The sequence below is a fragment of the Triticum aestivum genome, chromosome 5B (genome assembly GCF_018294505.1).
Source record: "Triticum aestivum cultivar Chinese Spring chromosome 5B, IWGSC CS RefSeq v2.1, whole genome shotgun sequence".
Classification (NCBI taxonomy): Eukaryota; Viridiplantae; Streptophyta; class Magnoliopsida; order Poales; family Poaceae; genus Triticum; species Triticum aestivum.
Genome location: NC_057807.1, coordinates 420,766,326 through 420,778,627, shown reverse-complemented (window position 1 = coordinate 420,778,627; position 12,302 = coordinate 420,766,326). Strand labels below are relative to the sequence as shown.

At 48.0% G+C, this 12,302-nt stretch overlaps 1 protein-coding gene across 1 annotated transcript; it reads right to left on the bottom strand.

Annotated features, from left to right (window-relative positions):
- Positions 1-9,729: 9,729 nt before the first annotated feature.
- LOC123116279 (ethylene-responsive transcription factor ERF109) lies at positions 9,730-10,757 on the bottom strand. Its single transcript, XM_044537260.1, has one exon. The coding sequence runs from the start codon at positions 10,689-10,691 to the stop codon at positions 9,963-9,965; it is 729 nt and encodes a 242-aa protein (XP_044393195.1). The 5' UTR covers positions 10,692-10,757; the 3' UTR covers positions 9,730-9,962.
- Positions 10,758-12,302: the final 1,545 nt, after the last annotated feature.

The following is a 12,302-nucleotide window of genomic DNA, read 5'->3' as shown; positions in this document are numbered from 1 at the left end:
ACTATGCGTCTAGGCGGATGGTAACAGGAGACAAGGGACACGATGTTTTTACCCAGGTTCGGGCCCTCTCGGTGGAGGTAAAACCCTACTCCTGCTTGATTAATATTGATGGTATGGGTATTACAAGAGTTGATCTACCACGAGATCAGAGAGGCTAAACCCTAGAAGCTAGCATATGGTATGATTGTTGTTCGTCCTACGGACTAAAACTCTCCGGTTTATATAGACACCGGAGAGGGCTAGGGTTACACAGAGTCGGTTACAATGGGAGGAGATCTTCATATCGTATCGCCAAGCTTGCCTTCCACGCCAAGGAAAGTCCCATCCGAACACGGGACGGAGTCTTCAATCTTGTATCTTCATAGTCCGGGAGTCCGGCCAAAGGTCATAGTCCGGCCATCCGGACACCCCCTAATCCAGGACTCCCTCAGCAATGTTCTTGTGCATGTTTTTTTTGTACTGTACTGGACCACGGGCAAATTATTTGTAAATAACATGGCGATTGATTTATTCATACCATGGAAATTGTATATATCATAGTAATAATTACTGCATACATCATCTGATTTTTTTGTATGTAGCATAGCTTCATACTTTTTTTTTGCAGGTGAGTTTCGGACATATTTTCCTTGTCTATTCTCAAATAAACTTCGGGAGGGGTGAGAGGGGGGAGGGGGAGGGCGAGAGTTGTGATGATAGCAATTTTTCCTCCAGATCAACCTTGGTGGAGAATAGATCACACAACAAAATAATTTTACATGGGCAAATCTCTCCTTTCCCCAATGGAAATGGTTTTTTGTAGGGAGTAATCACCTCCATGCCGCATTTTCCAGGGATGATTGAGGGTGTGTTCAGATTCCCTATAGGTTCACGGGCGAATAGCTCCCATGCGACGTCGTTGGTGTGAATTGTCTCTGATGCGACGTAGTTGGTTGTAATGGCTCTCATGCGACGCCTCCCAACGCATAAATACAAGCAAGACAACCATTTACGCGTTAGTTAGGCTGAGATTTGGTTAGGACACTGGGGGTTATGTGCTCTGACTGGTGGGTCCACCTAGGGCCACGTAGTCAAGAGCCAACCGTCCACGACTCCACCGGTGACTGTGTGACCGTGCTCGACTCCCCCGTGCTGGACTGGGCGAGCGGTGCTGCCGTAAGCATCTTCTCCGGCAGCGGTGTCTTCTCCGCGGTGGTGGAGCGCATTCTCGGCAGCGGCCCCTGTTTCTCATGCTGCCCCTGTTTCTTGGCGATTTAGAATCTCGATTGGATCCAGGGGCTGTTTCGCCCCTTCTGCGCGGCCCGGTGGTGGAGCGCCTTTCTCGGCAGCGGCTGTTGCGAGTGAGTATTTTCTAAGCACTAGTCTCATTCCATTGAATTTTGGATAAATCTGTGGCCTCATGCTGCCGGGCTGCCCTCGTTTCTTGGCGTTTTAGAATCTCGATTGGATAGGAGATAGGGCTGGATGAGATGGAGCGAGGAGACAGTGCTTCAAATCGGTAATGCCACCCTCTTTTCGGGCTTTTCTCTTTTAGCTGCTATCGAACTCGATTTGGTAGTGCTTGCCATTGACGAAACGCGCTAACAAAACATGGGAGGTTTAGGTTCTGCCACCACATTCACAATTATAGTGGAATTTTTTCCTTGTAAAGCGAAGCTTAGTGATTGCAGTGTCCAAGACATTGATAGAGATACCACCGTGAGGTTGGATGTCAAATTTGCAGATGTTGATCCCCAGGAATTGGAGAGCATGAAGGATAAGGCCGTGGGCAATTTGGTGGAGAAAATTGGGGAGAGTATTATTTGGGGTCCAGAACAAGAGGTATCTTTGCAACGTTTCGATAACTATAATGGTGAATATGTGAGAATTGAAGATGGAGAATCTATGGTTGTAGAAATTGATCAGCAAGAAGGGTGGGCAAGCAAACAAGTAACATTTTATGCAGAGCTAATTGATCTGCAAACTCATTCCAGAGTTGGTTATGTGCCATCAAAGATGGCTGCATAGGTGGAAGATGATGAGTGGGTTTCACAAAAGAAGATGTTGTTATTATTGACTGAACCGACTGTAGTAGTTGAAGAAACAGGGATTGATGCAGATGGAGAGGAGGGAACCCATGGTGCTAGGAAGATTGTTGTTGACTGGAATGTAGTAGAGTTGAATGAAAAAACAGATTTGGTCATTACACCAATATCTGACATTGATATGGCCGACATGTTTGGCATTCAAGTTGATGACAAAGATAAGGAGAAGAATGACAGTTCTTTGCCTGCTGATGGTAACACAGGCCCTAGAAATGCAAACGAGGATGAAGAAGAGCTGATGAGAGAGGCTGCAGATGATGTGGATGCTGCAGATGATAATGAGCTGGTTTGTTTGTATGACAAAGAGAACCCATTTATTGAGGTGGGAAAGTTGTGGCCAAGCATGAAGGAGTTTAGGATGTCTTTCAGGACCTATGCAGTGAAAAAAGAGTTTGATGCCAAGACTATGTGGACTGATCGAAAGAAATTTTATGCTCGCTGCAAAGGTTATGATGGTGGTGGCAATCCTTGCAAATGGTACTTGTCTGCCAGACTACAACCTGATGGAAGTACAGTAAGGGTAAATCAAATACCACACCAGCATACATGTATGACCACTTCACAGAGAGTTTCAAAGATGACATCACAGCTTTGGGTTACAAAGAAGACTACTCCTATTTTAGCCAAGACTCCAAACACTACTGCAAAGAGGCTTAAAGTTGACTTGGAGAAGCTGTACCCCATCCAGCTGCAATATACCACAGTGTGGAAAGCAAAACAAAGGGCCATAAAATCATTGTGTGGTGACTAGGCAAATACATTTAGGATGTTGTATAGTTTTAAAGCAGAGGTAGAGAAGAGGTCACCTGGGAGTGTGGTGGAGATAGATACAGAGGTAACAGAGGATGGCAGGGTTTTATTCAGCAAGTTTTTTATGTGTTTGAAGCCTTGCATAGATGGATTCAAAGCAGGTTGTCGTCCATATTTGAGCATAGACTCATCTTTTTTGATTGGAAAGTGGAATGGTCAGTTGGCTGCATGCAATGCTCTAGATGGACACAACTGGATGTTCCCAATTGCAATAGGAATGTTTCAATCAGAGACAGAGGCATCATGGATATGGTTCATGATGCAACTGAAAAGATGCATAGGGCCAGTTTCTCCTTTGGCCATCCACACAGATGCATGTAAAGGGTTGGAAAATGCAGTAAAAAATGTTTTCCCCCATGCTGAGCAGAGGGAGTGCTTTGGACATATGTGGATGAATCTGACAAAAAATTCAAAGGAGATGAATTTGGGCGCATGTGGCCAGCAGCAAGATCATACACCAGACATACACATTCCTATCACCTTGGTAAGATAATGGCATCATGTAGTGATAATGAATTTGCTTCATGGTTGAACACCCACCATTCTCTGTTGTGGTATAGATCAGGTTTTAATACTGCCATAAAATGTGATCATATCAATAGCAACTTGGCAGAAAGTTTTAACAATAAAGTGAAGGGTTTGAAAGATTTGTCTGTGCATGACATGGTGGACCAAATAAGGATCATGATCATGCGTTTGTGGGAGTTGAGAGGAAAAATTGCTAATATTTTGGAAGGGGACAAGCTTCCAGCAGTGGTACAACAGGTGGTCAACAGGAGTAGAAATCTTTCACATCTATCTGTTGAGAAATCTTCCTTGTGGGGTGCTGAAGTTAGAGATACAAAGAGTGGCAAGAGGCATGTGGTAAATACTGAGTTGCATGAGTGCACTTGCCAAGAGTGGCAACAGACTGGAAAACCATGTGAGCATTCCATACTTTTTTTGGCATCTAAACCCAGGTTAAATATGCACCCATATTTGCATGAGTATTATTCAGTACAAAAATTCAAAGCTGCATATGCAAGTCCAATTCCTGCACTAACTGACCAATCTCAGTGGCCTGAGGTGGAAATAGAATTTACCTTGTGTCCCCCTGTCACTAGAAGAAAGGCTGGGAGGCCAAAACAGAGCAGATTCAAAGCTTGGTTTGAGAAAGGTGGTTATAGTAAGAAGGGGAAAAAGGAAAAGGAAAATAATGATAAGCCCAAAAGGGATAAAAAAGGTAACAAAAATAGGTGCAAGTTGTGTGAGGTACTTGGGCACAGAATTGGTTCATCCAAATGCATCTACACTCCTCAGAGGCCAAAGTATGTTTATGTTACTGTTCTTGCAAGTTTTTGATTTTGCTACTTGTTCTAGTATCTAACCAAGTCAAATGCTTTATTTTTTAGGAGGAAGCATGCAGAAAAAGCCCCACCTCTTGTTGTTGAACAATGTTGGCCAGTGAAAAAAGCAAGACTCAATGGCTTTAGAAGGAAGAGCACTAAGCAGATAATGTTTGGTGACAAAGATATGGAGCAAACTGAAACTGTTACTGCTGAACATGAGCTAAGTGTTTCTGTTTTGGACGATGTGATGCATACTGAATCTGTTTTGCAGGCGCTAGGGCAATCTGAAACTGTTGCAGATGAAGCAATTGTTGTGCTGCCATGCGAATCTGCTTTGACAGCTGTGTTGCCATGTTTGGAGGTTGTGCTGCCAAGTGTTGAGTTGCAAACTGAAGTAGTTGAACAATGTGTGCCATCTACTCAATCTGCAGAAGTGCAAACTGAAGAAGTGGGACATGGTCAGGTGCAAAAGTTGAGGGGGCCTAGTGTAGTTGGCAAGAAAACCAAGGGGACAAAAAGCAAGAGCATCAGCATCAACAAACTATGCGCCGTGGAACCAAACGGTGGAAAAAAGGAGAAGAAATTGGGTGGTAGCAAGAAGCAAAAGAAATAGAGTCAAAATCATTCAAATTTTATGTGAAAACTTAAGTTTGTTGTCATTTGATGTGAAAACTTATGTTCTTTCATGTGAAAACTTATGTGCTATGATGTTGATTTGACTTGAAATAAAATTCAAATTTGAACCGAGATTCAAATTTGAACCTATCTCCAATATATTTGGGGCTCATTTGTTTGTTCTGTGATGTTGCATTGTTTTATGTACTACTATGCACTTTAGTTCATAAATCCAACCCTTTTTGTGAAGTCCAACTCATAGTCACTGAAAATGTTGTCCAAACAGGCTCCAAAGTAAGGGAAAACGGCCCCATTTCTAAGCAAGTTTTTTTCGACCTTCTCAAAATCACCCAAAATGATTTTCTTAGCTTATATTATACCTATATGGGATCAATACGAAGTCTCACCTTTTTTGAATAAGTATTCATATTATTTAATTTATTTTCGAAAAAACACCCTTTAATACAAAGTCAGCAATAAAACAAGTTTAAAAATTTAAAAATGAAAAAATAACTTCAGATCCTCCTTAGTCACTCCAAAATGAAGCTAAGGTGAGGTTTTTGATTTTTTTGCATTTTCAAAACCTCAAACCCTCTTCTCACTCCTTTGAACTCTATGCAACCTTAGTCGAGATAGTCCAATTTGTGAAAGTTTTTTCATGCAAAGATCATTAGATCAAGTTTATCATTTTATATCGTAACTATGTAACATAAAAAGACTACATGCGCAGGTTTTTCATTTTTTAGATTTTTTTGAATTAGTTATACACATTTGAATGTTCGGTCAAACCTTTCAAAACCTCGTTGACTGCCTCCAAAACCCATGTAACCCTAGCGCCAAACGTCCACCGTCGATCTAACCCTAACGCCAAACTGCGGCTGTCGGATAGGCCTTCTAGAAGGATTCTCCAATCTGATTGGCCACCATTTTTTCTCTCTGACGAACAGATAAAGTTGAGCGGGGGAGCATCTCAGTGACCGTTGGGCCGAGCGGATCGGGCCCGGCAGAGCCTGGCGTGCGTGCGCACGGCCGTCGAGAGGGGGGATGGGCTGCATGCGAGAGGGTCAATGACATGTGGGCCGTCCCTGTCCCATGCATGCCATGCAACGTCGTAGCCTAGCTATTCTGTCCCATGCACGCATCGACGCAGTAAAGCACGACAGGGGTGCGGGCTTGCATGCACGCATCGATGCAGTAAAGCACGACAGGGGCGCAGCGTATAGGTACGTCGCATCCTAGCTATTTTAACAAATGCATGTTTGAACCTGAGACACGGGACGGACGCGTCGGTGGTGCAGCTCCTTTTTCAGTGTCACGCGCGGATGAACGGGCCTGTTTCCCATGCGGTGTCACCGCCGATGCAAGTGCATGAAACGATGCATCTCTCCTGTGCCGCCGGTGCCTCTTTGGATGCTCTGCCCGCCGTTTTTGAATTAATGCCCGCAATTACTCTATGCCAGTACGAACGGAGAAGAGAAAACGATCGAGAAGGCACCGTGTACACATTGACCACGGCTGCAACACGTCTATAAAAGGGCACCATTTCCTCATCCCTCTCACACTCATCTCCCCCATCTCTCAAGCCTCCCCGCTTCTTCTTTTCGAGCCAAATCCACCACTCGAGCCACCATGCAGTTCAACGGCCCTACCTACCGTCGCCCTCGCACCGTGCCGGAGAGGGAGTACCCGGCCGGAGTCATCGTCGAGAATAGCCTGAGGGTGTGGGCCGTCTCAAGGTGGAGGGGCCCTAGAGAGTTGGCTCGCTTCTTCCTCCAAGCCGGCTACCGCCACCTCCCTCCGGGCACTCCGCCCATGTTCCACCTCCACGAGCAGTACGATGGCAACGCCAACGGCCTCGTCATCGGCCTCCACGTCACCTTCACCAACCCCTACGACGCTCACCACCTCCTCGGCCAGGTGTTCTGGTGTGGATGCGAGTTTATCGCGTTCACGACCTACAACATCTTCACCAACTTCCACCACATCTTCCCTCACCCCAACGGCATGCACACCCTCCCCTACCAGATGCCGGAGAACGACGAGTGAGGGGCGCCGGCTAAGGAGGAGGGGCCAAGGAGTTGTTCGAGTGCGAGTCTTTCTATCTATCTAGCTTGTGTTTGTGTTGGTTCGGGCGTGTGTGCCCGTGTCTTCTATCTATCTAGTTTTATGTTTTATGAACTATATGTTGTAAGGGGATGCTCCTCTATATGTTCTATCTATCTATGCTACTAGGGTACCCGATGCCCCTCTATCGTGCTATCTATTAATGTTTTTTCGGGCTAGTGCTATCTTTTTTTTATTTGTGCTATGGTGTTTTCAAAGTTTCTCCATTGCATTTTATTTATGTGGCCATATGAACTAAAAAAATGCACTAAAACATGATCCAATCATATAAGTTGTCGTTAGCACGTGTCTAGTTAATTATCTTCCTTTTATGTTTTATGCCACTATATGTTGTAAGGGGATGCCCCTCTATGTTGTAAGGAGATGCTACTAGGGGCACACTAGATGTCTTCTTTTTTTGAAAGTGGCGCAACCTTTTTCGGTTGAAACACACGAGTAAAAACTTTGAAAACACCATAGCACAAATAAAAAAAATGGTGCTTGGTTGAAATAAACTAGAACCAAACAATTGCAACTTTTTTGGTTCACAAAGACTGCAAGTTAGACTGCTAACTAGAACCAACCTTTTGTTTTAGCCGAAACAACACGGGACCCTACAATCGGACACGATAGCTTATGCATAAAAATAGCTCAAATAATTATCAGATGAGTTATCTAAAAAAAGGTGAAGGCAGGAAACTTAACATTTGTGAAATAACCTAAAGCCGAAAAGATATATCGATGTCAATGACCGTTTGCACTTTTTTTTGCACTAGCTACACTTCTTTTATCAATGGGCCTGGATATGTTTTATTTGGCCCTGCCTAACTTCTATATGGGCCTGGCCTTTTCGGGCAACTGTGGACGAACATTTTTTTTCCTTTTCTCCCTCTACCACTGAAACTGAAACTGAAACTGATGACGAACTGAAGAACTGAAAAAACGAAACAGAGTGGAGAAGACATGCCGAATTCGTACAGCGCAACACTTTTATTCAAATGTACATATCATTACGATTACAAATGATGCCCAATCTATTCACTTACGACTAATTATCATCACATAAACAAATGCGAGAGCAATTACACAAACATAAAAAAGTCCGGCCCTCAAATTGCCCTGCTTCTGCAATTCGATGAGTTTCTTCATCTGCTTGTTCAGCTTCTTCAGCTCTGCCGTCACTCCTGCATCCCCCACGGTAGCACCCATGGAAGGGCGGGCGCCCGCAATGGAATTGCCAGATCCAGATGCGCCCGATCCAAACTTGCCCAACTTCTCCGCCTCCAACGGTCAATCAAGCTCCCCTGATGCACCCTCCAGTTGAATCCGCTCTATGTACTCATCTAGCCACTCAAAATGGGTGCATTGCTTCAATTTCTGAAATAGGAAAGATGAACCCTAAATCCCAAATCCGATGGGGAAAAATGGGCAAATTTGAAATTGCGAGACAAAAACCAAAATTGGCACATTGAGAAGTAAAATCTCACCTTTTCCTGCTCTGGTTTGCTCTCGCATTTCACGAATTCCCGCCCAAGGTTGCCATTCTTGTCGGTCGTTGTGACTAGCCGCTTCAGGGGTGCGATACGTGGGCATGCAGGGCACCTTGTCATGGGCACTGCGCCATAGCGCGGCCATGAGCGGCGGGAGGCTGAAGCGGAGCTCGACATTGTCAGGTCGCGGCCCGGAACGGCGTTGCTGCCTGTCGTCGCCGGAGAAGAAGAACAACAACGGTCGGGGAGGGGCGCCCGTCGGGGAGGGGGGGAGGATGGGCTCGGGTGCTGCACGGCTCGGGGCACGGCTCGGTGTCCTCTTGTACCAATGCTGACCTGGATAAGTTAGTGGGTCCCACGCTGTGGGTCCTGCTCACCTGACCAATGCTGAGTTGGATAAGTTAGTGGGTCCCACGCTGTGGGTCCCGCTCACCTGATTCGAGTTTTAAACATGTGTCTTTGGATTAGGCAGCAGTGTCACATGGGAGCTATTTTTCCAACACAGATGTCGCATGCGATCTATTACAACCAACTACGTCGCATCAGAGACAATTCACACCAACGACGTCGCATGGGAGCTATTCACCCATAGGTTCACAAAACTTTACAGATCCGGTTTTTCATCGTAGCTTCTCACTCCATGCAGCGATTTCCTTCGGTTCGACAGCTAAATCAGCTTCTCCACCTGGCAGCGGTTCCTGGACTGTCGAGCACCATATTGGGCTGGCTGGAACCAGCGTCCGACCGCTGTCGAGGGGAGATGCGGTACCGATTCGTAGCGATACGTGGTTGGCGAGGGGATGAATCCTTTTCACTCCAGATTCTCGTTCCAGTGGTGTTTTTTTTCTTCGACAAAGGGTGAATTTTATTGACTCAAAATGGAGCATCAAGAAGATACATAACACAGTGAGCACACGCTCGGCCTCTGCACAGTTAGGATGCACATAGCCAACACCAGTGGTCTTAGGCCTTCCTCGCTCCAGGTTTTTGCACTACGATCGACCACAGCTTCCCGAAGCTAGCTTCATGGAGCTAGATCGTTCGAATCGGCTCGGCACGAGAAGTTTGTGAAGCGTGGAGCGGGGACTTCAGAACAGGCCCTAAATCTAGAGTTATTCACGTCCTTAAATATTACCACTAAAAAGAAACAGTTTGATACATGTGATATATGTTTAGTTTGTTTGTTTATTGTATTCTGAGAAGACATGTATTTTCATACGAGACAACATGATACACATTTGAGTGGCCTCATTCTTTTCACGAGTTACCATTTGAGTGGCAGGTTTTTCGCACAACCCATGATATAACACCGTGCGTTCGTTTCTTAATTCAGGTGATAAAACAGTACAATCGTTAGTAAACAGAGACAACTTCGTGATGCTTAACAAATGTAACGACTCTGTGCTAGCAATGCTTTGTCTCAACAAATTGAACGAACAAATCACTACTACGGTTCTCGGTTAGTCTATTCTAACAGCTGGTATCTATCATTATCAGTAACCACTAATTCTATACAAAGATTCCAGATACACTTATGCTGGACTCGAAAATGGCGCGAACCATGGGTCCTGTCCATCTATCGTCATGAGATCCTGCAAGCCTTCCCACACCTGGTCGCCGGCTCCGTCCGCACCCAGCTGCCATTCTCCCGGCGTCCTCTGGCCAGCGTCCGTGCTGCACGGCGACGGCGTCGTCAGAGTCTCGTTCTGCGGCGCCGCGCCAGTGCCACCGCCACCATTGTCGCTCCCGTGTCCAGGCAGAGGCTCGTCGGAGCACGGGAAGTTGAGCCTGGCTCGTGGGCCGCGGAACTCGAGCGCGGCGAGGTCGTACGCCCGCGCGGCATCCTCGGCGGTGTCGAAGGTCCCGAGCCACTTGCGCACCGCGCGGCGCGGGTCGCGGATCTCCGCCGCCCACTTGCCCCACGGCCGCTGCCGCACGCCGCGATAGACGTTCTTCTTCCTCCGCCGCTTCCTCTGCACCCCTCCCACGGGTACGGCCACCGCCACCGCCTCCGGCTCGGTGGCCCCGAAGAAGTCGCACCCGAGGCAGCCGTCGATGCCGCACCGCCCGCACGCCACGGCGACGACGACCTCCGGCGGCGCCGTGGTGTACCCGGACACGACGTGCCGCAGCGCGGCGACGATGATGCCGTGCTCCTGCTCGGAGGAGATCGTCCGGCCGTGGAGCTCCGTCGCTGCTGTACCTCCGCGATGGTCGTGGAACGTCGCGGCGCCGTCCTGGTTCGCAGTGGCCATGGCCATGGCTATGTGTCCTGGGCGTAGAGAGAGACCCAAAAGCTTGGAGAGTGGAGCGTTTGAAGTGAGGCGGGAGTTGCTGGCGGATGGAGGCATGGAGGCGCTTATATACCACCCTGGCAACATCGACAGCAACGCGGTGCGGATGTCGTTGACAGAGCGGCGCCAGGAGGATGGATATCCGTCGTTGATCTTCCCATTTTCAGCACAGGAGGAAAACGTGTGGACGCGGAGCCTCGCTGCTTCTCGATGGTCTTGGGCAGTGGATGGACTGCGACGCGCGCGCTGACGTACGTGCGTGGCTACGTTCGTTCAGCCGAGGAGGAGGCTGACTTCGTTGTCGGGCCAGATTGTCAGAGAGAAGCTGGAAGGGGAGGTGTGTGACTGTGGTAGCCAGAATAATCTGGCCGAGAAAAGTCAAACGTCAACTGGCTCATCGGAGTAAGCAGCTGCGTACGTGTAGTTAATAACCGTACACGCTCCAACCGAATAAGGTCAGGATTCAGCTTAAGCAAAGGCCAGTACTAGGCGCCGGCGGACCGGCGCTAGGTTCGGCCGGTCCGGCCCCAGCCGTTGGATCTGGTACAGTACAGCCATCCAAAAAACATTATTCGCCCCGAATCTAGTATTCCCTTAGACCCGTCTTCTTCTTCCCAACGAATCCCAAAAAAATCCCCACGCCGCTGCCCCCACAACTCCGCCTTCGTGTGCAGCTCGGCGAGGGGAACGGCTGCCGGCAGCCGGCCGCTTGCACCTCTATTCCTTGTAGCCCCTCTGCTGCTCGCCGGAGAACCTTCTCGCTAGTTAATTTTCAGTTGCAAGCTCCACCTCAGACGGTTGCAACTCCCCCCATCGACGCTCCATGGTTGCGGCACCCAATGTGTTACCGCCGCCGCTCGTCGTGATGCTCGCTATGACCGACGACCACCAGTAAACGACATTGAGTGGATGTAGCAAAATACATCACCGGTAGTAGCAAAAAACACTAACAATGGCAACAAAAAAGAAATTGGTCGCCGGCATCACAGCTCCGCCACCATGGATGTAGCAAATTACCTCACCGATAGTAGCAAAATCAGACGACGGTTGCAGCAAAAAGAAATTTGGTCGCCGGGATCGCAGCTCCGCCACCATGGATGTAACAAATTACCTCGCCGATAGTAGCAAAATCAGACGACGGTTGCAGCAAAAATGTCACCGTCGCCGCGGGGTCGCGGGTCCGCCATGATGAATGTAGCAAAATCGTTTGCCGGTTGCAGCCTTTTGCGTCGCTGCTTCCAGCTTTTTGCTTCGATGGTTCCAACATTGGCAGCAACGGCGTGATTGTAGCTCGCCGACCACCGATTGTAGCACCGCCGACCGTCGATTGGCCGCTGTGCAGGTAGCTTTTTCATTGGCCGCTTCCAGCAAAAACCTAGCCGGTTGCAGCACCGGAGCCTGCCATCTCCATCACCGGCAATGCTGGTTGTAGCTTTTCGCTGGCATGCTTCCAGCAAAAAAGCCAGCCGTCGCAGCACCGGAGCGTGTCTTCTCCATCACCGACGGCTGCTGGTTTGCAGCGCCGCTTGATTGTTGTCTGGTCAACGCCATGGCTGTTCCAGCAGCGTCTTGCCACAC

Coding starts and splice junctions, on each gene's coding strand:
- LOC123116279 (XM_044537260.1), bottom strand. CDS start 10,691: ATGGCCATGGCCACTGCGAACCAGGACGGCGCCGCGACGTTCCACGAC.